The following is a 27,458-nucleotide window of genomic DNA, read 5'->3' on the forward strand; positions in this document are numbered from 1 at the left end:
GAGGGGAGGGTCTCCCGTGGTGGGGGGATTCTGCCCTCCAGTGCCAGTCTGTCTTCCCCTCCTGACACCAGCAGATGGATCTCACTCGTGGCCGTAGCGGGAAGCTCAATATCAGTGCCTCCTTTCCTGGTCTTCCGGGGGGCTTCTGCGTCGGATGGATGCAGCAGAGCTCGAGCCTTCCGCTTGCCTCGCTTCCCCTGGACTAGGGTTCAGCCCTCCATAGCGTCGTCTGGGGGTTAGTTAACAGGGGTCGTGTCGGGGGGTGGAGGCGATGGTTCAGGGGGGTAGCGGTGAGGCAGCATGAGGAGCGGGGGGTTCTCCTTGGGGCGGGCCCTCTCCTATACCTGGTAATGTCCTTGCCACACCCTCCTCCATAGGCTCTGCCGGATTGCTAATAGCAAGGGTGGGACTCTGTTGCTCGCCCGGGTGTTGTAGGGAAGGTATCTCTTGGGCCCGGACGGGAGCGATGACGGGGCAACGACGGGGCCGATGTCCTGCCAGGTCTCGGGGGTCTCGGGTGCCCCTCCCCCCCGGGCCAAAGGGCAGTCTCTGCGGACATGCCCCGCTGAACGGCAGAGGTAGCACCGGGCCTCTCCGGTGGAGTAAAAGACCCGATAGCAGCTCCCTGGTAGGGGACTAGGAAGGACCCCTCGAGTGCCTCTCCATCACGCGCCGCCGGCGGCGGCGGTAGAGGCTGCACTTGCCGGCGGAACGAAAGGAAGTGACGGAGGGTGGGGTCCTTGCAGCCCAACGGGAGAGGGCTGATGACAGAGACAAGTTTCCCCAGGGTGGAGAGAGCGGGTAACAGGGCAACATTGGGTAAAAAGGGAGGAACAGAGGTGAGGACGAGGCGAACGCAGAGGTCTTCTAGCGGCTCCAGGGGGACAAACAACCCCCCACCGCCAGGCCCCTCTCCACCGCCTCCTGGGCGGCAGCCTCCGAAGCTAAGAAAAAAAACGACCTTCCCATACATCCTGGAGGCCGCCACAATAGCCGTGGGTCCTACCACCTTCGCCAACGCCTGCACGTATGTCTCCACGTGGGGTGAGGCGGGCACCAGGAGGCAACGGACACCGTGCCTCCTGGTCAAGGTGGGGAAAGGGCCCCGGCTGCTGGTGAGGGTAGCGGAGGCAGGGGGTGGGCGAGATGACGAGGTGGCAGGCAGGGGGGAGCCCGTCACCACCCTGGCATACGTCCTGGGGGCCGGGGGAGGAACATTCGCAGAGCTGGTGGAGGGAAATGCAGGGAGGGGCGCCACAGTCGATGACGAGGCCACAGCTGTGGGGGCAGCCCTGCCATGGAGGGCCTAGTGGTTTTAGCGGGGCCCTTTCCTTTCTTCCCGCCCTGGCCTTTCTGGCCAGCTGGGGGGGGGTTCCTAGAATCTGGGGGGGCGGTGGGGGCAGCAGCGGCAGTAATCACCCTGGTGCCTCCTGCTGCCGGTGCCCCAGCGGGGGGGTGGGGGTGGCAAGTATTTTGACAATAGTGGTGGGGGGGACTTTGGGGGTCGGGCAGCGAGGGAGGGACAGCTGATTTTGTTAGAGGGGCCTCGCCCCTCTCATTCCCCGCCATTGTGAGCAGGGAGAGATGGGGAGACACCAGAAGGAGGAGGGGGGAGGGGGAAGCAGATTAACCGCTCCTCCCTGCTGGGCTGCAGGCGGGGGGAGCGGGGGTGCCAAATGGGTTGGACTGGAAGGGGGGAAAAACAAAAACGGGGGTCCGGTAATGGGGGCAAGCTGTGAAATAAACAGTCCGGGGGGGAGGGGGTGTGGACCCACGCACGTTTGTCCAAAGAGTCTCGTTTGGTTGGCTGTTATGTCCGGTCCGAAAGGCAAAGTTCAAAGCAAACAGCTGGATCCGAAGGCAGATGGCAAGTTGCCAGCAGGGACGGACGGCAGGGGGGCCGTGATAGTTGTAGTAGTATTGGGGGGGGGCACTGATGGATCGGGGGGGGGCTCCGTGCCACATCCCCTGTGTCACCACAAATGCAATTAAACCACAGTCAAACTCCCCCCCACGAGAGTATAATTCAGAAAATTACTCAGTCTTACGGCCCCCTTCACGATGATTTGTAGCTTCCCTGGGTTATTTCTCCTGTCTTCTGAAATCATCTTCTCCAGCTGTATTGGCTGTGTTCCAAGGCTTCCGGCAGGCTGAGAAAATTACAGAAATAAGCTGACAGCAAAACGGCTGGGTCTGGGGGCTTCCACTCCCCCCTCCGGATAGCAGGTTGGCAATCTTACCCCCCTCCTCTGGGGGTTTCAGCTAAGGCAAATAGCTGCGCCCGGGAACAGGCGTGGGGGGAGGGGGTGCTGGCGGTAAATTGGCAGCTGACCAGCACTCAACAACAGCAGAGAAATGGCAGAAAGACGAAATGAAACAAAAAAGTGTCTGGCCCGGTCGGAGGGCGGAACTAAGGCAGGTTCAAAAAGTAAGAAAAATCCAGGCCAGGGGGCTTTAGGAAAGAATAGAAAGCAGATAGCTGAGGAGCAAGCAAAGGACGTTCCGTTTCCCAACAGGGAAGGTTCCAGAACAATCAGGAACCTTCTGGAGACAATTACGACAGGCTGATTAGAACACCTGCAGCCAATCTAGAAGCTGCTAGAATCAATTAAGGAAGACTAATCAGAGCACCTGGGTTTTAAAAAGGAGCTCACTTCAGTTTGTGGTGCGTGTGTGAGGAGCTGGGAGCACAAAGCACTAGGAGCTGAGAGTGAGAACGCAGACTGTTGGAGGACTGAGGTGTACAAGTATTATCAGACACCAGAAGGAAGGTCCTATGGTGAGGATAAAGAAGGCGTTGGGAGGAGGCCATGGGGAAGTAGCCCACGGAGTTGTAGCTGTCGCACAGCTGTTCCAGGAGGCACTCTAGACAGCTGCATTCCACAGGGCCCTGGGCTGGAACCTGGAGTAGAGGGCGGGCCCGGGTTCCCCCCAAATCCTCCCAACTCCTGGTCAGACAGAGGAGGAGCCGACCTGGACTGTGAATTCAGAAAAACGGCCAAGCTGAGGGCTGCCGTGAACCTCCAAGGCGAGCAAATCTGCCAATAAGCGCAAGACCCACCAAGGTAGAGCAGGAACTTTGTCACAATACATATGGTCATCTAATGAATAAGGGTACAACTCCCATCTACAAAAGCTCCTAGAATATCAGTGCAATAAAGCAAAAGTAGCATACTGTGCATCTGAATGTTCCTTGTCCAGATTCACAGGATCTTCATTTCCTCCATGGAAATGCTGATATGGCCTGTAGCTTGACTGACTTTTTTCAGGAAGAAAATTATAGGATTATAGTACTTAAATTGGATATTCTCTCTGTATACCACTGGAATCTTCACATGACAAAACAGCACTTCTTGTAGGTCATCTGAGTGATATATGTTTGCCTATAGCTCACATGGCCTATACCTCACAGCAGGGAGACTTCAGAGACATATTAGGACGCATCTACAACTAATTCTAGAATATGGAATGCTGCAGGTGACCGGACTCTAAGGAATGACTAAGTTTAAAAACCCATGTTAGAATCATGTACAACTTCTCTCCCATCCCCTACAAAAACCTCAAAAACCAGCACAAAAACCTGTAACAGAAAACCCATTCCAAATCTGAAATATATTTATTTAAATGGAACAAATGTATGTTTCTGATTGAATTTTTAAAACAACTCAAGATGTAATATTATGTTATCATCAACCTGTGCTGAGCTCTAAAAGCGTTCCCTTGGAAATAAGACATAAGGTAAAAAAAATTTAAGTGCCTAAGTGATTTGTGAGCCTATGACCATTTTCAAAAGCAACTCAAGAGCCCAGGTCTCACTGAAAGTCAATGGCACATCAGCACTTTTGAATATGATACCCACGATAATTACATCACCCTATGTTTGCTACAGCTGAGAAAACACATCTATTCTAAATCACCTGGTTTCCAAAAACCTTTTGGTCTGGAACAAATACCATTTTGGGGTGGCAAATTGTAACATTCTGTTTGCATGTTTTATAAGTTGGTAAAAGGTGGAAAAACAATAAATAAAATTCTAGTAATCTCCTACTGCTCAAAAACATTTTTAAGTGATTTTGTGTTTGGTGAAAAACTGAAAAAAGAAAAATAATACATACTTCTAAACAGTCAAAGTTGCCTGGACCGTGTCCTGATTGGTGTGAAGAGTTGTTTGGGCGGGGGGGTATGTTGAGCCCTACACAGCATATATGTTTCAAGTCAGACTAGAAATCACACTGGTACCTTCTGGACTTGGAAACTATGGAAGTATTTTCTATATGTTCTGTACCTTTATAGATTAGGTTGCCTACTTGCTAAAGTTATCTATGACCTGCTACAGCTTGTGTGCCCAGAACAAGGAGGACATTTGTGGTTGGATCAGATCCTTTAAAATAAAAATCCTGGACAGGTCCTATAACTTGGAGTTCTGGGGTACTTTTGCACCAATATTTTGAGGCTGCATTATGAGCTTCCTGAGGCTGAGCTTTACTGGGACGTCATAAAGAAATGCACAACTGAAGTGTCAAAGGCTGGATTCATCTCCCTGGGTAGTAGGAGAGAATGAGGTTCAGGACATTACTACACATTTAAAAAGCTGTGACAAATGCTCTCCCATTGTGCAGAGGACAAGGTCATAGCTCTGCCCAGACATCTACGCTGGGAGTGTGCTCAGTTTATGAGGTTGCCTATGGAAATCCAAAAGCCAATGGAGTCCGAACCACAGAGGTCTTCCCCCCTTCTTGTCTACTGGAATGCTGAGAGACAGATATGCTTGCTTCTGTGTGGGTATATCAGAGGACTGCAAATTGCTCTTTGCACCATCTCCATCGCTGTGCAGGCAAATGCATAATTTAGCACTGGGAGTTGGAGTGCTGGCATAGAGCAAATAAATTATATAATCTCACTCCCTAGAACACTGAAACAAAACTAACAGCATATCACTTAAAAAAAAAAAAAAAACACCCAAACACTGGATGGTTCAGCCTTGGCAAGATCTCTGAAGTAGTTTTGCAAACACAAATATAATTTTTGAAATTCAACATTTAACACCCAAAGTGTGAGCTGTTTCCCAGTAACTCAGTGACCAAGCCCATGCTGTAAGGCAAATTTGGGAATTAGTGCTTATTATAATGTTCATGAGATTTCAACAGAACAAGCTCCAGCTAGCAGGCACTCTACCACACACGCTAGTGCGTGTTTAATTCCTCCTATAACTTTATGGAGAGGTAAATCTGTCTTATGGCAATACTAGGAGGTGGGTTTTTTAGCTGATTTATCTAAAATAATCTTGTAGATGTGAAGTTTTCCAATGCCCAAACTGTTATTGTTTGTCTTTGAAATGTGTTTTGCGGGAGGTGCTTGGAGAGAGAGAGACAGACAGACAGTCAGACTCAAAGACAAAGTTTGGTATCAAAAACAAAGGGCCTGAGTAGCCCCAACTCTCACTGGTTGTCAAAGGGAGTTGCAGCTACTCAGCATTTTTCAGGCTCAGGTTCCAATGAAATCAGTTTGATCTCAAATAAAGCAGTACCATACCTGCAATGATGTCATCCATCTGCTCTAGGGCTGCTTCAAGCATATGACTAGCATCAGAAGCCATGATTTCTGACTTGCCCAAACCTTTCTTCCTCCTACTGGAAAAAAATAAAAAATAAAAAAATAATTAAAATAAAAAAAGGGAGATGAAGCCATGCATATTATGCTAAAACACAGACATTTTAGAGAACGTATTTCAACATGGCTCTGCTATAAACTGAACCATGTGAACTAAATTCACCCACAGGCAAAATAAGGCACAATGCCATAAAAACCAATGGAGTCAATTCTGCTTCTAGCAGTGATTTTAGCCCAGCATTTCCAGCTGTTCATTTACGTTTACCTTAGTTTTTTCTTCTATGTAATTTCATCAAAATCAGCAATATCAGATCTTAAAATGTGAATGGAAGGCCCGAGATTCAGAAATGAGCTCTTTCTTAAACAGAGGCAAAGGCTTCTTCCGGATACTAGGCTTGCTTCTCTCTTCCCAGTTGAGGGGAAAGGAGGATTCACGCTCCTACTAGGGGTCAGACAATTGTGGGTTACCATCATTCCTGGGATTTCCACTGGGATATGACATTTTTATTCCACTCGCGTGGCTCCTGAGGACTCTGACTGACAGAGGCTGCCTGGGGAGTAAAGAATGGAATATAGATCCCAGACACCAAATCTCCCTGGTAAGCATCTTGCACTTCCTCACCTTTCGAATCCCTGTCTCTAGGTGATTCTTCCACTGATACAACTCATCATGAATCAATGTTCACAATCTAGTGTCTTCTCTGACTACAGTCTCTACACACTCAGGCTATCGTCCAAGCTTTCGGCTGCTTCTTCCACAACATATTGAAAATAGAGCTCTCTTTTTCTGTACAAGTGGCCAAAATACTCCCTCAATCATTTCACTCTGTGAAGTAGCTACATAGTTATATGTGGGGGTGAGAGGGAGGGAGCAGAAGCTCCTTGCAAATGGGGGGTGAAGGTGCAGGAGGGAGATTGAGGGGAGGTACAGAGACTCAGCAGAAGGGTGGGGCGGACAACTAGTTCCAGGCTGGGCAGGGGTTTCCTGCCTGATCCCAGGCCTGTTCCAACCCCTTTGGGTCCTGCTGTCTGGTCCATTCACATGTCCTGCTGTGGCTGCTCCAGCAACTTTGGGTCCTGCTCTTGCTCCCCCCGTGCATGCGCAAGTTTAATATTTCCATTGCAGGGAGTCTCTAACCTCCCACCATTATCCTCTTCCTATTTTCTAACATCTCATTTTCCAAAGCGGAGTTAAGTTTCTGTTGAAAGTTCAGTTCCCACCTGACATCAGAGATATTACTGTAAAATCCCAGGCAATATTTTCCAAAAATATCTCAATTCCCAAAAGGGTCAAAGATCATGTAACTCCTCTGCCAGATTCCTTTCCAAGTAACAGTTCCTGTCATCAACAGATAACATTTCAAAAGAAAACAGAACATGCATCACCTTTTGGCAGCCTGTGCTGGGGCGGATGCTGGACACTGGGGGGGGGGGGGGAGAAAGAGCCATTGCCTTCCAATTTTTTAAAGGCAGGGCCATGCCTGCCACTTCTGAGAACCAGAATTCAGCAGGGCGCAATGAGGGGGTGTCCCAGGCTCCCCGCTTAGCCCCTGACCCAACCTGGGTGGTGTAACAGCAGGCCCCCGCCCTTGGCCCAGATGCCCCTCTGTCATGAAAAAGCGATGGCCAGGCCAAGCTGCCCCCATCCCCACTTCTGCAATCCTTCCGGCCCCATTGGTGCTCAGAATACCTTTGAAGTAAAACTTCTCATATGTCCATTTTATGGCTGAGGTATGGAACCAATGTCCAGGCTATCACTGAATTATTTAGTGCCGGTGCTAGCCTATTGTCGGCCCTAAAACAGGAATATTTTTAGTGCCCCACCCCTGCCACAACATCCCCCTCTCTTCCCCCCGCCCAGCTGCTTGCGGCCCTAAGCAATCGCTTAGTCTGCTTATGCCTAGCGACAGCTCTGGCTGAATAGGCCTTTCACTTCTACATGCTTGCCTACCTTTCACATCATTATAACATGCAAATCAAGCACTGCAGGTCTCGGTAAGGAATTTTAATCAGTATTGTGTGTTCTGTTTAGTCTTCCATAGGGGGCTTGATTCATCCCTTGGCGGCTCTGGGGACTACAAACTATATTCTTCTGAAAGTTTCCGAACCCCAGGTGCATTCACCCAATAAGAAGGCAGACAATGTTCCTCTGGGTCGCGTCCACTAGCTCCCTGGATGCCTTCGAGGAGCAGTGGGCGCTGTCTGGGGTTCAATGTGTCCCCCTCTGGCTCTCTGCTTTTGACCCTGTGACTCTCACCCCCATCCCTGTTTTCTCATTTGTCGTCTCCTGGCTTTACTTGAGCTCTGAATTCAGTGGCTTCTCACCTGAGGCTGTACCTCCTTTCAAGTAGACCAGGAGTGGCCAACCTGTGGCTCCAGAGTCACCTGCGGCTCTTCAGACGTTAATATGCGGCTCCTTGTATAGGCACCGACTCTGGGGCTGGAGCTACAGGTGCCAACTTTCCAATGTGCCAGGGGGTCCTCACTGCTCAACCCGTGGCTCTGCCACGGACCATGCCCCCACTCCACCCCTTCCCGCCCCCTCACCTGAGCCTGCTATGCCCTCGCTCCTCCCCCTCCTTCCCCCAGAGCCTCCCCCATGCTGATCAGGAGGTGCGGGGTGGAGGGGGAGGCACTGATCAGCAAGCCTGCCAGTGGGCGGGAGGCACTGGGAGCGGGGAGCTGATGCGGGGGCTGCTGACGTTACTGTGGCTCTTTGGCAATGTACATTGATAAATTCTGGCTCCTTCTCAGGCTCAGGTTGGCCACCCCTGGAGTAGACTTTCCACCAGCAGGCTCCCCAAGTATTCAAGATATTTATAGAAAGACAATTGAGTCTATTTTGGTTAACTAATGATAAATAGCTATGAGAACACGAACTTAGCTTTTTCTGAATGAATGAACCAGATTGCTCACACGCCAAGCAATGCTTCTCAGAAGTGAAATTTCTGAATAGTAGTCTAACATTAACCTAATTCAGAGCCATGCAAGGGTCTTTGTTGAATGTGTTTGTACTGGGACATTTCTATTGACTGTAAAATCCAACAAACATGTGGCTAAACAAGTTCTTTCACAAAAGGATGTAGAGGGAGAGTTATTCCTTTTAAGATGTGGAAAAACGTGCTCACCTAAAAGGAACTTTAAGTTATGCTGTTTTAAAGTGACAAACTTTAGCAAGTGATTCTGCAAAGAAGTCCTGGCCATAATTCACTTTAAAAGGGATGATTAAGAAGAAAATGTGAGGTGTTCCTTTTCATGTCATATGATTACCAGCATGAATACCAGCCCCCGTTCTAGGGGCTGGAGAGTAGGGCAGTTGCCCTTGGGCCAATTTTCAGGTATAACTGTACTGCATTTTTTTTCTTGATTAATACAGTGGTGGAGTATGGAAAAATACATGAGTAATACCAGATTTGACAGTGCAATACTTTGCTTTAAAATAGCCAGTCATTAAACAATCTTTTTTAGGTGGGGGAATGCTACAACCAGCCTTTCTTATCTTTCTATTTTACTTAAACAAGGATCCTTTAGATTCCAAAGAATAAAGACAGCTATTAGTCCTTGATCTGAAATAGCCCAAATATGCTGACTTCCAAGGCATGCTGCAAAAGCCCTACGTTTGACAAAGTCTCTGTAGAAGGCTGAGGGTATGCTTACTATATGATGAAAGGATAGGTGGTTGGCTAAGCTCCTGTGGAACTCATGGTTTTAATTCTGATGAGATTTAATTCAATTGTATTTATTGCAGGAGTAATTATATTAGCATACCTAGAGTCCTGGATAGACAATTTTATTATTTTAAAAAATAAATAATTAATACATTAAAAGTTAATAAATAAATAAAATAATCTCCAATGACAAGCTATATATATGAAGATATTTTTGTATGGTAGTCAGCCAATGGTCATTCCATTGTCCACTTTCAATGACGTGACTGGTAATTAAACACCCACGTTTATTCTCAGAATTGCAAGCTTCCTGGAGATAAACACTAGGATGAGAATCAAATCAGGCATAAAATAGAATTGTGCATTAAAATATAAATTATCCATTTTTTGTTTACCAGGGAAACAGTCAGGCAATACTGAAAGAGTACCTAAGGCTAAGACTCCAAACCTTTGTACCATAAGAAACGTCGTAGCTCAGTAGCAAACCTGCTACAGTGGAAAATATAGATATGAACATAAATGTAGATCTGAAAGGGACCTCAAGGTCATTTAGTCCTTAGGGCCAGGCAAATGGGGCCTACACCCAGGGTGCAGTAGCCAGGGGGGTGCCACAAGGGGCTCGGGCTTCCCCTGACTGGTTGTGGCCAGACTCCTCTCTTCTCCAGCCCCTCCCATGCGCTGGTCTGGCGAGCTTCTCCCTGCCCCTCTGCCCCCTCCTTCCTTCACTCCTCAACCGGCCAGCTGAGGGCTCTGGCTCTGCCCCAGCACCAAGGAGCCCAGAACAGCACAGCTGGGGCCGGTCACTGGTAGTGCGGCTCACTGCCTGGAGCAGAGCTGAGTCCCTCCCTGCCTGAGGCCCTGTACCGCTTGGTCTCCGGCAGGGGCCAGGAGCAGTGAAACTTCCACATGACGGACGGGGGGGGGGGGGGGGGGGGGAGAGTGCCGGGCCGAGCCGGGGGGACACATGGACAGACGACCTTAACATGACATTGCGCTCACTGTATCAAATTTCACACACATGTACACGTATTATTATTATTATTATTGTTATTACTGCTTGGTACTTCCTGTCAAAATGCTCGTGGTGAGCCAGGAGTGGCGATGGGCTGCAGGAGGGCTGTGGCCTCTGGCAAGATGCAGCCCCCTTGTGACAGCACGAAGCCTGCCTTGAGCCGCAGGCCAAGCACAGGCACCACAAGCCACTGCAGCAGCCCAGAAGTAAGGGTGGCGATACACCATATACCATGCCACCCTTACTTCTGCGCTTCTGCTCACAGTGGCCTTGGAATTTGCTAGTTGTAGCAGTTACTCATGATGTTATCTGATTAAAACATGATCATGTTGATCATTGTTGCAACCACTGTTATATATTGTGACAGACCAAACCAGTGGGATACAGGAGTCTGGTACAAGGCAAATATATTGGCCACTGGATGAACAGCTGTTCCCTGAGTGACCAGAGCAGGGGCTGCCCTAGAGCAATCAGGAACCTGCCAGAACCAATTAAGACAGGCAAGCTAATCAAGATACCTGGAGCCAATTAAGAACTTTCTAGATTCAATTATGGCAGGCAGGCTAATCAGGACACCTGGTTTAGAAAGGACCTCCCATCAGTTAGTAGGGGGGCACGCCAGGAGCAGGGAGTGAGAAGGCGGGCTGCTGGAGGAGTGAAGAATTCAAGCGTGATCAGGCTTCAGGAGGAAGGTCCTACCATGAGGATAAAGAAGGTGCTGGGAGGAAGGCAATGAGGAAGTAGCCCAGGGAGTTGTAGCTGTCACACAGTTGATACACGGGACATTGTGGACAACTGCTATCCACAGGGCCCTGGGCTGGAACCCGGTGTAGAGGGAGGGCCTGGGTTCCCCCCATCCCTTCAACTCCTGATCGGACACAGGAGGAGTTGACCTGGTCTGTGAGAAACACCAGAAGGGAAGGTCTAAATTGGAAAGGGATCTGCCCTGTCCCCGACCCACTAGGTGGGACACAGAGACTGTGGGGATTGTTCTTCATTTCCCCCATGCTGGCCAGTGATGAGGTTAGCTGAGTGAATGGCAGGTTTGAGCCACTAGCAAGAGTGGCCAAACTGAGGGCTGCCGTGAATCTCTGAGGCAAGCAAATCCACCAATAAGCGCAGGACCCACCGAGGCAGAGGAGGAACCTTCACAATATTTACAACAAATCTTATACAAAATGTGGCATGTAAGAGGTCTATGAAAAGATTATGATTTGCTGAATATGTTTATGCTATTTGTATGCATGCATAATTTTTGTATTTGAAGTTATGAGTATTGGCTCTGTACCTGTATTTCAAATTTCAGAGTAACAGTGAGCTGTAGCTCACAAAAGCTTATGCTCAAATAAATTGGTTAGTCTCTACGGTGCCACAAGCACTCCTTTTCTTTTTTTGTATTTCAAATGTTTGCTCCTGGGGTAATGCCCACAAGATAGATAGCCAGTGCATCTTGAAGGGACTAGTCAAAGTAATGACAGGTTTCAGAGTAACAGCCGTGTTAGTCTGTATTCGCAAAAAGAAAAGGAGGACTTGTGGCACCTTAGAGACTAACCAATTTATTAGAGCATAAGCTTTCGTGAGCTACAGCTCACTTCCTCAGATGCATATCGTGGAAACTGCAGCAGGCTTTATATATACACAGAGAATATGAAACAATACCTATTCCCACCCCACTGTCCTGCTGGTAATAGCTTATCTAAAGACAGGTTTCAGAGGAACAGCCGTGTTAGTCTGTATTCGCAAAAAGAAAAGGAGTACTTGTGGCACCTTAGAGACTAACCAATCCAACGCATTATTAAGGATCTACAACCTATCCTAAAGGATGACCCAACACTCTCACAAGTCTTGGGAGACAGGCCAGTCCTTGCCTACAGACAGCCCCGCAACCTGAAGCAAATACTCACCAACAACCACATACCACACAACAGAACCACTAACCCAGGAACTTATCCTTGCAACAAAGCCCGTTGCCAATTGTGCCCACATATCTATTCAGGGGACACCATCACAGGGCCTAATAACATCAGCCACACTATCAGAGGCTCGTTCACCTGCACATCCACCAATGTGATCTATGCCATCATGTGCCAGCAATGCCCCTCTGCCATGTACATTGGTCAAACTGGACAGTCTCTACGTAAAAGAATAAATGGACACAAATCAGATGTCAAGAATTATAACATTCATAAACCAGTCGGAGAACACTTCAATCTCTCTGGTCACGCAATCACAGACATGAAGGTCGCTATCTTAAAACAAAAAAACTTCAAATCCAGACTCCAGCTAGAAACTGCTGAATTGGAATTCATTTGCAAATTGGATACTATTAATTTAGGCTTAAATAGAGACTGGGAGTGGCTAAGTCATTATGCAAGGTAGCCTGTTTCCTCTTGTTTTTTCCTACCCCCCCCCCCCCCAGATGTTCTGGTTTAACTTGGATTTAAACCTGGAGAATGGTCAGTTTAGATGAGCTATTACCAGCAGGACAGTGGGGTGGGAGGAGGTATTGTTTCATGATTTCTGTGTGTATATAAAGTCTGCTGCAGTTTCCACGGTAAACATCTGATGAAGTGAGCTGTAGCTCACGAAAGCTCATGCTCAAATACATTGGTTAGTCTCTAAGGTGCCACAAGTACTCCTTTTCTTTTAGCTTATCTAAAGTGATTTCCAGCACAAATCCAGGTTTTCTCACCCTCCACCCCCCCACACAAATTCACTCTCCTGCTGGTGATAGCCCATCCAAAGTGATAACTCTTTACACAATAAGAAAAGGAGTACTTGTGGCACCTTAGAGACTAACCAATTTATTTGAGCATGAGCTTTCGTGAGCTACAGCTCACTTCATCAGATGTTTACCATGGAAACTGCAGCAGACTTTATATACACACAGAAATCATGAAACAATACCTCCTCCCACCCCACTGTCCTGCTGGTAATAGCTTATCTAAAGTGATCAACAGGTGGGACATTTCCAGCACAAATCCAGGTTTTCTCACCCTCCACCCCCCCACACAAATTCACTCTCCTGCTGGTGCTAGCCCATCCAAAGTGACAACTCTTTACATAATCAAGTCGGGCTATTTCCTGCATAGATCAAGGTTTTCTCACATCCCCCCCATCCCCATACACACACAAACTCACTCTCCTGCTGGTAATAGCTCATCTAAACTGACCATTCTCCAGGTTTAAATCCAAGTTAAACCAGAACATCTGGGGGGGGGGGGTAGGAAAAAACAAGAGGAAACAGGCTACCTTGCATAATGACTTAGCCACTCCCAGTCTCTATTTAAGCCTAAATTAATAGTATCCAATTTGCAAATGAATTCCAATTCAGCAGTTTCTAGCTGGAGTCTGGATTTGAAGTTTTTTTGTTTTAAGATAGCGACCTTCATGTCTGTGATTGCGTGACCAGAGAGATTGAAGTGTTCTCCGACTGGTTTATGAATGTTATAATTCTTGACATCTGATTTGTGTCCATTTATTCTTTTACGTAGAGACTGTCCAGTTTGACCAATGTACATGGCAGAGGGGCATTGCTGGCACATGATGGCATAGATCACATTGGTGGATGTGCAGGTGAACGAGCCTCTGATAGTGTGGCTGATGTTATTAGGCCCTGTGATGGTGTCCCCTGAATAGATATGTGGGCACAATTGGCAACGGGCTTTGTTGCAAGGATAAGTTCCTGGGTTAGTGGTTCTGTTGTGTGGTATGTGGTTGTTGGTGAGTATTTGCTTCAGGTTGCGGGGCTGTCTGTAGGCAAGGACTGGCCTGTCTCCCAAGACTTGTGAGAGTGTTGGGTCATCCTTTAGGATAGGTTGTAGATCCTTAATAATGCGTTGGAGGGGTTTTAGTTGGGGGCTGAAGGTGACGGCTAGTGGCGTTCTGTTATTTTCTTTGTTAGGCCTGTCCTGTAGTAGGTAACTTCTGGGAACTCTTCTGGCTCTATCAATCTGTTTCTTTACTTCTGCAGGTGGGTATTGTAGTTGTAAGAAAGCTTGACAGAGATCTTGTAGGTGTTTGTCTCTGTCTGAGGGGTTGGAGCAAATGCGGTTGTATCGCAGAGCTTGGCTGTAGACGATGGATCGTGTGGTGTGGTCAGGGTGAAAGCTGGAGGCATGCAGGTAGGAATAGCGGTCAGTAGGTTTACGGTATAGGGTGGTGTTTATGTGGCCATTGTTTATTAGCACTGTAGTGTCCAGGAAGTGGATCTCTTGTGTGGACTGGACCAGGCTGAGGTTGGTGGTGGGATGGAAATTGTTGAAATCATGGTGGAATTCCTCAAGGGCTTCTTTTCCATGGGTCCAGATGATGAAGATGTCATCAATATAGCGCAAGTAGAGTAGGGGCTTTAGGGGACGAGAGCTGAGGAAGCGTTGTTCTAAATCAGCCATAAAAATGTTGGCATACTGTGGGGCCATGCGGGTACCCATAGCAGTGCCGCTGATCTGAAGGTATACATTGTCCCCAAATGTGAAATAGTTATGGGTAAGGACAAAGTCACAAAGTTCAGCCACCAGGTTAGCCGTGACATTATCGGGGATAGTGTTCTTGACGGCTTGTAGTCCATCTTTGTGTGGAATGTTGGTGTAGAGGGCTTCTACATCCATAGTAGCCAGGATGGTGTTATCAGGAAGATCACCGATGGATTGAAGTTTCCTCAGGAAGTCAGTGGTGTCTCGAAGGTAGCTGGGAGTGCTGGTAGCGTAGGGCCTGAGGAGGGAGTCTACATAGCCAGACAATCCTGCTGTCAGGGTGCCAATGCCTGAGATGATGGGGCGCCCAGGATTTCCAGGTTTATGGATCTTGGGTAGTAGATAGAATATCCCAGGTCGGGGTTCCAGGGGTGTGTCTGTGCGGATTTGATCTTGTGCTTTTTCAGGAAGTTTCTTGAGCAAATGCTGTAGTTGCTTTTGGTAACTCTCAGTGGGATCATAGGGTAATGGCTTGTAGAAACTCGTGTTGGAGAGCTGCCGAGCAGCCTCTTGTTCATATTCCGACCTATTCATGATGACAACAGCACCTCCTTTGTCAGCCTTTTTGATTATGATGTCAGAGTTGTTTCTGAGGCTGTGGATGGCATTGCGTTCCGCATGGCTGAGGTTATGGGGCAAGTGATGCTGCTTTTCCACAATTTCAGCCCGTGCACGTCGGCGGAAGCACTCTATGTAGAAGTCCAGTCTGCTGTTTCGACCTTCAGGAGGAGTCCATCTAGAATCCCTCTTTCTGTAGTGTTGGCAGGGAGACCTCTGTGGATTAGTATGTTGTTCAGAGGTATTTTGGAAATATTCCTTGAGACGGAGACGTCGAAAATAGGATTCTAGGTCACCACAGAACTGTATCATGTTCGTGGGGGTGGAGGGGCAGAAGGAGAGGCCCCGAGATAGAACAGCTGCTTCTGCTGGGCTGAGAGTATAGTTGGATAGGTTAACAATATTGCTAGGTGGGGTGAGGGAACCATTGCTGTGGCCCCTTGTAGCATGTAGTAGTTTAGAAAGTTTAGTGTCTTTTTTCTTTTGTAGAGAAGCAAAGTGTGCGTTGTAAATGGCTTGTCTAGTTTTAGTAAAATCCAGCCACGAGGAAGTTTGTGTGGAAGGTTGGTTCTTTATGAGAGTATCCATTTTTGAGAGCTCATTCTTAATCTTTCCCTGTTTGCTGTAGAGGATCTTGATCAGGTGATTCCGCAGTTTCTTTGAGAGCGTGAGGCACAAGCTGTCAGCATAGTCTGTGTGGTATGTAGATTGTAATGGATTTTTGACCTTCAGTCCTTTTGGTACGATGTCCATCTGTTTGCATTTGGAAAGGAAGATGATGTCTGTCTGTATCTGTACAAGTTTTTTCATGCAGTTGATAGATTTCCACTCCATACGGCTAAATGCAGTGCCTTGCATAATGACAGGTTTCAGAGTAACAGCCGTGTTAGTCTGTATTCGCAAAAAGGAGGACTTGTGGCACCTTAGAGACTAACCAATTTATTAGAGCATAAGCTTTCGTGAGCTACAGCTCACTTCCTCAGATGCATATCGTGGAAACTGCAGCAGGCTTTATATATACACAGAGAATATGAAACAATACCTATTCCCACCCCACTGTCCTGCTGGTAATAGCTTATCTAAAGTGATTTCCAGCACAAATCCAGGTTTTCTCACCCTCCACCCCCCCACACTTTCTAAACTTTCTAAACTACTACATGCTACAAGGGGCCACAGCAATGGTTCCCTCAACCCACCTAGCAATATTGTTAACCTATCCAACTATACTCTCAGCCCAGCAGAAGCAGCTGTTCTATCTCGGGGCCTCTCCTTCTGCCCCTCCACCCCCACGAACATGATACAGTTCTGTGGTGACCTAGAATCCTATTTTCGACGTCTCCGACTCAAGGAATATTTCCAAAATACCTCTGAACAGCATACTAATCCACAGAGGTCTCCCTACCAACACTACAGAAAGAGGGATTCTAGGTGGACTCCTCCTGAAGGTCGAAACAGCAGACTGGACTTCTACATAGAGTGCTTCCGCCGACGTGCACGGGCTGAAATTGTGGAAAAGCAGCATCACTTGCCCCATAACCTCAGCCATGCGGAACGCAATGCCATCCACAGCCTCAGAAACAACTCTGACATCATAATCAAAAAGGCTGACAAAGGAGGTGCTGTTGTCGTCATGAATAGGTCGGAATATGAACAAGAGGCTGCTCGGCAGCTCTCCAACACGAGTTTCTACAAGCCATTACCCTCTGATCCCACTGAGAGTTACCAAAAGCAACTACAGCATTTGCTCAAGAAACTTCCTGAAAAAGCACAAGATCAAATCCGCACAGACACACCCCTGGAACCCCGACCTGGGATATTCTATCTACTACCCAAGATCCATAAACCTGGAAATCCTGGGCGCCCCATCATCTCAGGCATTGGCACCCTGACAGCAGGATTGTCTGGCTATGTAGACTCCCTCCTCAGGCCCTACGCTACCAGCACTCCCAGCTACCTTCGAGACACCACTGACTTCCTGAGGAAACTTCAATCCATCGGTGATCTTCCTGATAACACCATCCTGGCCACTATGGATGTAGAAGCCCTCTACACCAACATTCCACACAAAGATGGACTACAAGCCGTCAAGAACACTATCCCCGATAATGTCACGGCTAACCTGGTGGCTGAACTTTGTGACTTTGTCCTTACCCATAACTACTTCACATTTGGGGACAATGTATACCTTCAGATCAGCGGCACTGCTATGGGTACCCGCATGGCCCCACAGTATGCCAACATTTTTATGGCTGATTTAGAACAACGCTTCCTCAGCTCTCGTCCCCTAAAGCCCCTACTCTACTTGCGCTATATTGATGACATCTTCATCATCTGGACCCATGGAAAAGAAGCCCTTGAGGAATTCCACCATGATTTCAACAATTTCCATCCCACCACCAACCTCAGCCTGGTCCAGTCCACACAAGAGATCCACTTCTTTTTAGCCTGCAGAAGAGAAGAATGAGGGGGGATTTGATAGCTGCTTTCAACTACCTGAAAGGGGGTTCCAAAGAGGATGGCTCTAGACTGTTCTCAATGGTAGCAGATGACAGAACGAGGAGTAATGGTCTCAAGTTGCAGTGGGGGAGGTTTAGATTGGATATTAGGAAAAACTTATTCACTAAGAGGGTGGTGAAACACTGGAATGCGTTACCTAGGGAGGTGGTAGAATCTCCTTCCTTAGAGGTTTTTAAGGTCAGGCTTGACAAAGCCCTGGCTGGGATGATTTAACTGGGAATTGGTCCTGCTTTGAGCAGGGGGTTGGACTAGATGACCTTCTGGGGTCCCTTCCAACCCTGATATTCTATGATTCTATGATTCTATGATTCCTGGACACTACAGTGCTAATAAACAATGGTCACATAAATACCACCCTATACCGGAAACCTACTGACCGCTATTCCTACCTGCATGCCTCCAGCTTTCACCCTGACCACACCACACGATCCATCGTCTACAGCCAAGCTCTGCGATACAACCGCATTTGCTCCAACCCCTCAGACAGAGACAAACACCTACAAGATCTCTGTCAAGCTTTCTTACAACTACAATACCCACCTGCAGAAGTAAAGAAACAGATTGATAGAGCCAGAAGAGTTCCCAGAAGTTACCTACTACAGGACAGGCCTAACAAAGAAAATAACAGAACGCCACTAGCCGTCACCTTCAGCCCCCAACTAAAACCCCTCCAACGCATTATTAAGGATCTACAACCTATCCTAAAGGATGACCCAACACTCTCACAAATCTTGGGAGACAGGCCAGTCCTTGCCTACAGACAGCCCCGCAACCTGAAGCAAATACTCACCAACAACCACATACCACACAACAGAACCACTAACCCAGGAACTTATCCTTGCAACAAAGCCCGTTGCCAACTGTGCCCACATATCTATTCAGGGGACACCATCACAGGGCCTAATAACATCAGCCACACTATCAGAGGCTCGTTCACCTGCACATCCACCAATGTGATCTATGCCATCATGTGCCAGCAATGCCCCTCTGCCAGGTACATTGGTCAAACTGGACAGTCTCTACGTAAAAGAATAAATGGACACAAATCAGATGTCAAGAATTATAACATTCATAAACCAGTCGGAGAACACTTCAATCTCTCTGGTCACGCGATCACAGACATGAAGGTCGCTATCTTAAAACAAAAAAACTTCAAATCCAGACTCCAGCTAGAAACTGCTGAATTGGAATTCATTTGCAAATTGGATACTATTAATTTAAGCTTAAATAGAGACTTGGAGTGGCTAAGTCATTATGCAAGGTAGCCTGTTTCCTCTTGTTTTTTTCCTACCCCCCCCCCCCCAGATGTTCTGGTTTAACTTGGATTTTAACTTGAAGAGTGGTCAGTTTGGATGAGCTATTACCAGCAGGAGAGTGAGTTTGTGTGTGTATGGGGGTGGGGGGGATGTGAGAACCTGGATTTATGCAGGAAATAGCCCAGCTTGATTGTCATGCACATTGTGTAAAGAGTTATCACTTTGGATGGGCTATCACCAGCAGGAGAGTGAATTTGTGTGGGGGGGTGGAGGGTGAGAAAACCTGGATTTGTGCTGGAAATCACTTTAGATAAGCTATTACCAGCAGGACAGTGGGGTGGGAATAGGTATTGTTTCATATTCTCTGTGTATATATAAAGCCTGCTGCAGTTTCCACGATATGCATCTGAGGAAGTGAGCTGTAGCTCACGAAAGCTTATGCTCTAATAAATTGGTTAGTCTCTAAGGTGCCACAAGTCCTCCTTTTCTTTTAGTCAAAGTAAGTGGCTCATCAAAGGACACTTAACTCACAATGGATCATGAGAGACGCACATTTACATTGAATGGACTTTCCTGTGGACATTCCACAGGAAGTATAGGTAATGGCCCAGAGGAGTTGGGGGGGGGAGCCCGGGGAGCCTGCAGGAGCCAGGAGGAGTGATTGCGCGGGGGGGGGGGGGGGGGGGGGGCAGCGCACCAAAATATAAATTCGCCCAGGGCACCATTTTCACTAAGGCTGGCCCTGAGTCCAGCCCTTTGGGCTGAGGCAGGACCAAGTACACCTAGATCATCGCTCACAGTTGTCTGTCTAACCTGTCCTCAATATCTTTCCTCGCTCCCCCCTCCCCCCCGATTATGTGGATTCCACAACCTCCCTTGGAATCTTATTCCAGTGCTTAACTATCATAGTGAGGCAGTTTTTCCTAATACCTAACCTAAATCTCCCTTGCTACAGATTAAATTGATTACTACTTGTCCTACGAGAGCAGACATGGAGAACAATTTATCACCATCCTCTTTATAATAGCCCTTAGTCTTCAAATATGTTATCAGGTCCCTATGTCTGCTATCAAGTAAAGATAACTTACTCCAGTTACAAATCAATAATTCTGTGATGCACGTTCCACAGGGCTTGGTGAAATGTTCACGAAGTTAGGGTTAAATGATAAATGACTTTCCTGTTTAATCATTGCACTACTAATTGTTTGTGTTCTTATGTCCATTTATACATAGCTCATCCGTCCATTCTATAACAGTAGTACTGTCTAGAGGGAGAGAGACATGAGTGGAGTCAAGAACAACTGTGTTCAAATTCCAGCTCCACCACAGACAGCTTGTAGCATTGGACAAATTGATGTCTTTGCATCAGATAGAGAAACAGAATGGAATCATTCTCCAGTCCATCCAAGGGGAATAACACTACATTTTTACGTTGGGTCTTTTTCTACTAAGTTGTTATGTTAATAAAAATGCTATTTCATAATCTTAGGAAGATTAATAGGCTAACTCCACCTATTCCTAACCCCTGCACTCATTTAATCAATGCAGAACAGGAATGGAAACAACCATTTTTGGGAGCCTTAAAAACAAAACAAAACAGGCATGATCTCAGTTTACACCCCCCAACAGATGATTTAAGAAAAAAAAAAGCAACCCGTTTAAAATTAAGCAGGATAGTATCTTCCCTATAAGGATAGAATCCACCTTCTATAGAGCTGATTATAAGCATCCAATGCAGAAAGTGCTATTTTGTAACCTTGACAAGCTACAGCAGGCATACACATTTATTTTCTATAGCATATGTGGCAACTTCATGCTGCTGCAAGAAACACTGAAAACAATTTCTGCTACAAAATGATGATTAAGGCAACTAAGCATTCCAAAATGTCCCTTACACTGTACACACAAAGAACAAGAACTTTCCCAACTCTCCCTCGATTTCCAGAGCCAGTCCTCAGAGGAAAGCCAGTACCCTCTTCAAAATAAGCACTGACACCTAAATATTCATCAGATCTCCAACAAAAGTGGTTAGTGTTTCACTGCATGGATCCAAGGTTGGCCCTAACAAGTTTACACTGCAGTATGTTGAGTAAATGTTGCTAGATCAGGTTACTTCCTGTTCGATCTGATACTATGCACCAAAAACTATTCAACAACAGTGGGTCAAATCCTGTTCCATTATACCTATGTGATCCCACTGCAATTCTGCATTGCCATTTGTGCTTCACATCTGAAATATCTAATGGGAGAAACCTCATCCAAAGTTGTGATTATATCCATTGCCATAGGGATGATACAGGTTTTTAATTATGATCTCAGCTATTGGGAGAATAAGCTTTAATGCCGTAAATTATAAAAGGCCCTTTTATCATTAATACAGGTTTACTTGCTTTCAATTTCCTTCTCAGTTCTTTGTTGTTTTCAAACAACGGGTCTGACTACCATGATCTGCATTGTATTGGATTTGTTATTCCATTTGTGGTTTGCTACAAAAAAAATTAATAATTAAATATCAAGGGTGTAAAACTGAACTGACTGGTCAGATTTCCTGCTGGCAACAGACCTGAGAGACAAGAAGTTGAATCTTTCGAGAGTTCTTTCTTCCTCACTTTTTTGTATTAAAGATGATTGAGTTTCTAGGTCTAGAAATTAGCATTAATCAAACTTTTCTTGAAAAATAATTTTGATGAAAAAGCCACAGAATTTTTCATTTTGGGTTTTTCCACCAACCCTACTAGGAATAAGCTTGACAAGTGAATTTAGGGTCTGGGGGAAAGGGGAGTGGGAGATGGAGAAAACAAAAAAGCAACCTCCACAAAAGCATACCAAGCTTCAGATAATCATGGAATTTGGAGATGAACACCACCTATAATTAGGTAATCTTGTCCTTTTCCTGCTAACGAAGGACAATTCCCTCTTTTAAGTCACTTATAAAATGAGGCTTCCCCACTTTCTTGGGAGACTATTTCCCAGCTAAAAGTGTCTTCCACAGATCTAACCTTACCCAGTTTAAAGTTATTGTTTCTCAGCTGGGTCCCATTTACCCAGTTTATACTGCTAGATCCTCTGGGCATCACTTATGTATTCCCTCCTCCATGAGCAAGCCCAGAGGGAATACCAGCTTTCTATTGTTCATCAGCCAGTCCTACTGACTGATCCACAATTAAGATGTGATGGTCTTGGGCTCTAAGACCCCTATGTAGCAGTGCATCTCTATTCAGCAAAGAACTTAATCTCATGAATGAGATTTATCAAGTGTTTAAAGCGTTTGCTGAATTAGAACCTGAGAAAAGTCCCATCACATTCTCCTGGACTGAATGGCAGAAGTCAATAAATGACCCAGAGAGAAATGAACTGGAAAGATAAATGGGTTAAGATTCCCCAAAGAGGGAGAATGACTCTTACCTTCATTTGCTTATTTGACCCATGCTAAGTTAATTTTGGCAGCATTTTCTTTTTTCTTTCTTTTTAAAAGAAGAGGTTGATGCAGTTAAAGCTGGTCAAAAGTTTTCCAGTGGAACTGATTTCCATCTGCAAATGCCATTTCATTAAAATTAAAGCTTTCTACAGGAATCAGAGGATAGAATCATAAAACTGGAAGGAACCTCAAAAGATCTTCTAGTTCAGTCTCCTGCACTCAAGGCAGGAGTAAGTATCATCTATTTTAGCCCATCCCTAACAGGTGTTTGTCTAACCTGCTCTTAAAAACCTCCAATGATGGAGATTCCACAACCTCCCTATGCAATTTATTCCAGTTCTTAACTGCCCTTACAATTAGGAAGTTTTTCCTAATGTCCAACCTAAAGCTCCCTTGCTGCAATTTAAGACCATTGCTTCTTGTCCTGTCCTGTATCAATTTTGGTGAAATTTCATTTAGAAAAAAATTGAAACAAGGGGTTTTGATAAGGTCAACATTATCTGAATGTCACACTTCAATTTTTAATTTTGAAAAAAAGTTTCAAAAGTTTATTTTCTATTATAAAATAGTAAAAATTAGAACAAAAAGTTCAAATTTATCAAAACTGAACATTTTGATGGACCTAAACCAATTTTTCACCCCAGAAATTTCATTTCATGGGAAATTTTCAAATTTGTGTGTGTGTCTTCGTTCGTTCCAACTAAGAATGAAAAACAAATTTCAAAATAATTCCCCAACGAACATAAATTCTGGCTCTTTCACAGCTCTACAATTAATAAAAATGTGGATCATCTGAATCATACAAAGGTAAAATATATTTAAGATTATGTAGAAATAAATTATTTTATTCGTATTGCATGCAAGATAAAGAAGAATTGGAACATGGAATCAGAGAACCTGCATGTTCTACGTTATATGAGGTAATGGAGGTAAAGAACATCTGTTTTACAGTATGGCACTCCAAACACCTGAATGTTTTGTTTTTTCCTCTCTCTTTTAGAAAAATAATATTTAGATTTGTTTTTAAATTACTATGTTGAATATAAGTCAGCTTCCCCTCAGACCTATTTAAACTTCATTATAAATCGATTGAGCTAAACATAGCTTGGGTATTTCCAAACAGATTTATCATTTATACAAATATTCTGGAACCTGCTATGTGCCCCATCATTTATAGAAATTTCCTTCAATGCTGCTGATCCAGTTTCTTGGTTTTAGTAGCTTAAGGTAGATTCCAGTCTCCTGTTGCCACATCTTTTAATGTGCTATTTGCTGGTATAATTATTAGATTCAGGAAAAGTTTTTTGCTTGACGGAGATATTGATCCTGATTCACAGCTACAATTGGGCTGCTCTGCATCACTCTGCCACTGCAGTGACCCTCATGCTGGCATACTGGGTCACAGAAGAATCTCACCAGTGTAGGAGGATCCTCCTGTGGCACAGAGATGTCTTAATGGCTCCTATGCCTTTCCCCTTTGGCTGAAGAATAGGGCATGTCCACATTCCCTAGCAATCCCTGGCTGTACTATGGCCCCTTGGGGCCATTGACAGCTTGTGTAAATTAGAGCAGTCCAGAGCCTGGACTGGTGCACAGCTGGCCCATGATTGGGGGAAGAGCGGTAGTATTGAAAAAAGTTTCCTTAAAGCCTCCAGCTTCTGAGCTGCACTATGTGCTCCTCATTTGCAGTGTAAGATTGTGGCCATGGCATCCTATATGCTTAAACCAGCCAGATGAATTCACATTATTAGCATGAGTTGCCAGAAAATGAGCTCTTCCTAAATATAAAATATATGTTTGGGTACATGCATGTGTTTACGACTAGAGGTGGCAAAAACATTCGCTATGAAAATGACAGAAACGTCAACCTTTCATTGTGAATGTGATATTGGTCCAGCTTATTAAAGTTTTGACATTAACACAAGACCCTTAGGTCAAGTAAAAATTTATCTCACTGCAAAAAAACAAACAAAACCAAACCAAACCTAAATTTCTGATTTGTCCTCTCCCCCCCCTCCCAAAAAAGTTAATTTTGGGTGGAAAACTGTCTGAAAAGTTTGCCATTATTTCACATGGTCTTGCTACATCTTGTACTTTTTCTTCACCACCACTTCATTGTACACACCTGCCACAATATATTATTCAACTGAAAGTTAAGATAAGTAAAAAACCTCCAAAAGCCATATCATAAATAATATATTAAAAAAGTAGAGCACAGTGTAATTTGTTCCAGAGTGACAATGTAACACTACTTGCTTGACATCTTTTTCTAGCCAAACCTGTTGCTTGAGCTTCAGGCAAGTTTCATTTTCCCCAGACACGCCTCTCTGGTTTGTCTAGTCTAAGCAAGAGTTTTCAAGCAGCTCACTAGATCCTGTACATTGTCAGTTACAGTCTTTGGCCCTAATTCTGTATAAGTATCTGCTAATGCGGATTCTTGTCAATGGGACCCTTGCACAGATCCCACAGTAGGGTCAGGGCCTTGATACATGACACGCATTTGCTGGTATCTCTTTGCAATTTTTACTTGTTTGACAGTTTCTCTACTCAGATGACACCAACAGATGTGCAATTCATAAGATGCCTTACAATACAGTACATGTAAAACTTCAAGAACAAAACAAAAATTAAAGGACTTATCTCTATGTAAGAAGAAAAACTGTATTTGGAGGAATAGCTTTGTTTCAATATCTAACAAGTTTGAAAAAAGATATTTTAACCTCTAATACTAAGTTAAAGCAAATCTAAATAAATGTATATAAATCAGTTAGTCAGGAAAATACAAAAGCAACTCACTCACCTTTACAGGTCCCTAACATGAGGTTTTCCTTTTCCTCTGATCTGTGAAGTCTTTCATTGCTAATAGTTATAGCCTCACTACCAAACAAATGACAATCCCCAAATATAACCACCACCCCTAAAACACATGCCTACAATAATCTGGAGCCCAACCCACATATAAAAACGCTGTGATCTTATTTATTGTAATTACTCAAGTTCAACCACATACAAGTAATAGGATCTGCCAGGAAGTTAAGAACAAACTGGTCTTAATACATCCTGCTTCCTTTGCTCAGTCAGTTATACTGTTCAAATCCTAATACATGATTTGCATTTCAAACCACTTTTGAAGATGAGGAAGAGGATTTTTACCTGGGACAGTGCCTCTAATTTCAAATAGGTGAAAACAGACTCCAACTAAACTGTTGTACTTAGGGGACAACTTCCCCTTTCAAACTGCTTATTGCTTACCCGGGTTCCCCTACAGAAACCCACCAATGTAGAAAGTCCCCAGACTTTCCTGTTCTCCACAAAATATAATCCTGAATGTTTTATTTATTTTTTTAAAATCAATTTTTTTTCATGACTGTGAAAAGCCTGAATCAAATTTTTAACAACTATGTGGCTGTCTTGAATCTGCAGCCAGTCAGAGATGGAAACTGCCTCAACTCTCCTTTTCGTGAACCAGATGTTAACTCTCAAACCTACTCATGATAATCAAGTTGCTAATGCTGTTAGCTATTAACACAGATGTGGTTTAAGCTTAGGAAATCTTGAGTTCTAGCCCTAGCTCGGGGAGGGAAAATTTTTTGGCTCGAAGGCCACATGTAGGTATGAAAATTGTATGGCAGGCCACGAATGCTCATGAAATTGGGGGTTGGGGTGCAGGAGGGGGTGAGGGCTCTGGGTGGGACCAGAATTGTGGAGTTCAGAGTGCAGGAGGGGACTCTGGGCTGGGGCAAGGGGGTGGGATGGAGGGGTTCGGAGGACGAGAGAGGGATCAGGGCTGGGGCAGGGGGGTAGGGCGCTGGAGGGAGTCAGGGGTGCAGGTTCCGGGTGGCGCTTACCTCAAGCAGCTCCCGGAGGCAGCAGCATGTCCCCCCTCCGGCTCCTACACAGAGGCGTGGCCAGGCATTTCTGTGCACTGCGCCATCCGCAGGCGCTGCACCTGCAGATCCCATTGGCCACGGTTGCCAGCCAATGGGAGCTGCGGGGGTGGCGCTTGGGGCAGTGTGCGGAGCCCCCTGGCTGCTGGGGTATATTTTGCTGGGTATATTTTGCTGCTTCCGGGAGCCACGCGGAGCCACGGCACACGTGGAATTGGGCAAGCCCCGAACCCCACTCCCCGACAGGATCTAGAGGGCTGGATTAAAATGTCTGAAGGGCCAGATGTGGCCCCCGGGTCACAGTTTGCCCACCCCTGCCCTAGCTCTTACACTGATTTCCTAGCTGGCCTTGGGCAAGACACTTAACCCTCTTCCCCATTTATAAAATGTATATTATAATAATAATAATACCTATACCTTGCAGGCATGTTGTAAAATCATATTTTAAGTTCTTTAAAGATTCAAAATGCTGGGCATTGTACTTCTATCATCTTATTATTACTTCACGATACAAGCAAACATCAAATTGCTTGATTAAACCCTGAAAAGTTTATGCACTTTGTTCAATTGCATGCAGACTTCTGAAACCTTAAGGGCTCGTCAGCTTTTCCTCCCTTCCTTTAAGGTTCTCCCTTTTTCTTCATGCTTCCTCCCTATACATACACTTCACCTATATCTACGCACCCTACAGACTCTGGTCCAGCAGTTCTGGTGTAATGCCTTCTGACAAAGCTCTCATGTTCATTTTGATCCTGGCCTTTTAAAACTTGACATACTTGCCTAATTAAGTTATATAGGTTCTAGCCCTAAATAACTATCCACAGCTGCTGGGAATAGATGCATTTCTGATGATAGCTGGAGCTGCTGCCAGCATAAGTAATATTACTTATGTAGCACCCTCTAACCCCCCTATCTCCAGAACATTGTGTTGCCATGCAATAGAACAAAATAAATGCAGTTTAACAACACTAAAATACCATCCTCTTCAAATACAACTCATTGAAAGCATTTTAAAAAAAAATTAGACATGTTCAGTTATATAGAAGGACTGAAGGGA

At 45.5% G+C, this 27,458-nt stretch overlaps 1 protein-coding gene across 14 annotated transcripts in view; it reads right to left on the minus strand.

Moving 5' to 3' along the window:
* PPFIBP2 (PPFIA binding protein 2) overlaps positions 1–27,458 on the minus strand; it is a 217,809-nt gene that overhangs the window by 158,274 nt on the left and 32,077 nt on the right. For 10 of the 14 annotated variants that reach the window (XM_073347675.1, XM_073347674.1, XM_073347673.1 and 7 more), the window contains exons 1-2: positions 5,533–5,627; positions 2,039–2,150 (exon numbers count right to left, since the gene is read on the minus strand). In XM_073347675.1, the coding sequence (XP_073203776.1) occupies positions 2,039–2,150; positions 5,533–5,547 (127 nt within the window). In that variant the 5' untranslated portion in view covers positions 5,548–5,627. Of the gene's footprint in view, positions 1–2,038; positions 2,151–5,532; positions 5,631–27,458 lie in introns of those variants that run through there. The other 4 variants (XM_073347678.1, XM_073347677.1, XM_073347668.1 and 1 more) reach the window with 2 other exon arrangements.

This window comes from Lepidochelys kempii, chromosome 6 (genome assembly GCF_965140265.1).
Source record: "Lepidochelys kempii isolate rLepKem1 chromosome 6, rLepKem1.hap2, whole genome shotgun sequence".
NCBI classification, from domain to species: Eukaryota; Metazoa; Chordata; order Testudines; family Cheloniidae; genus Lepidochelys; species Lepidochelys kempii.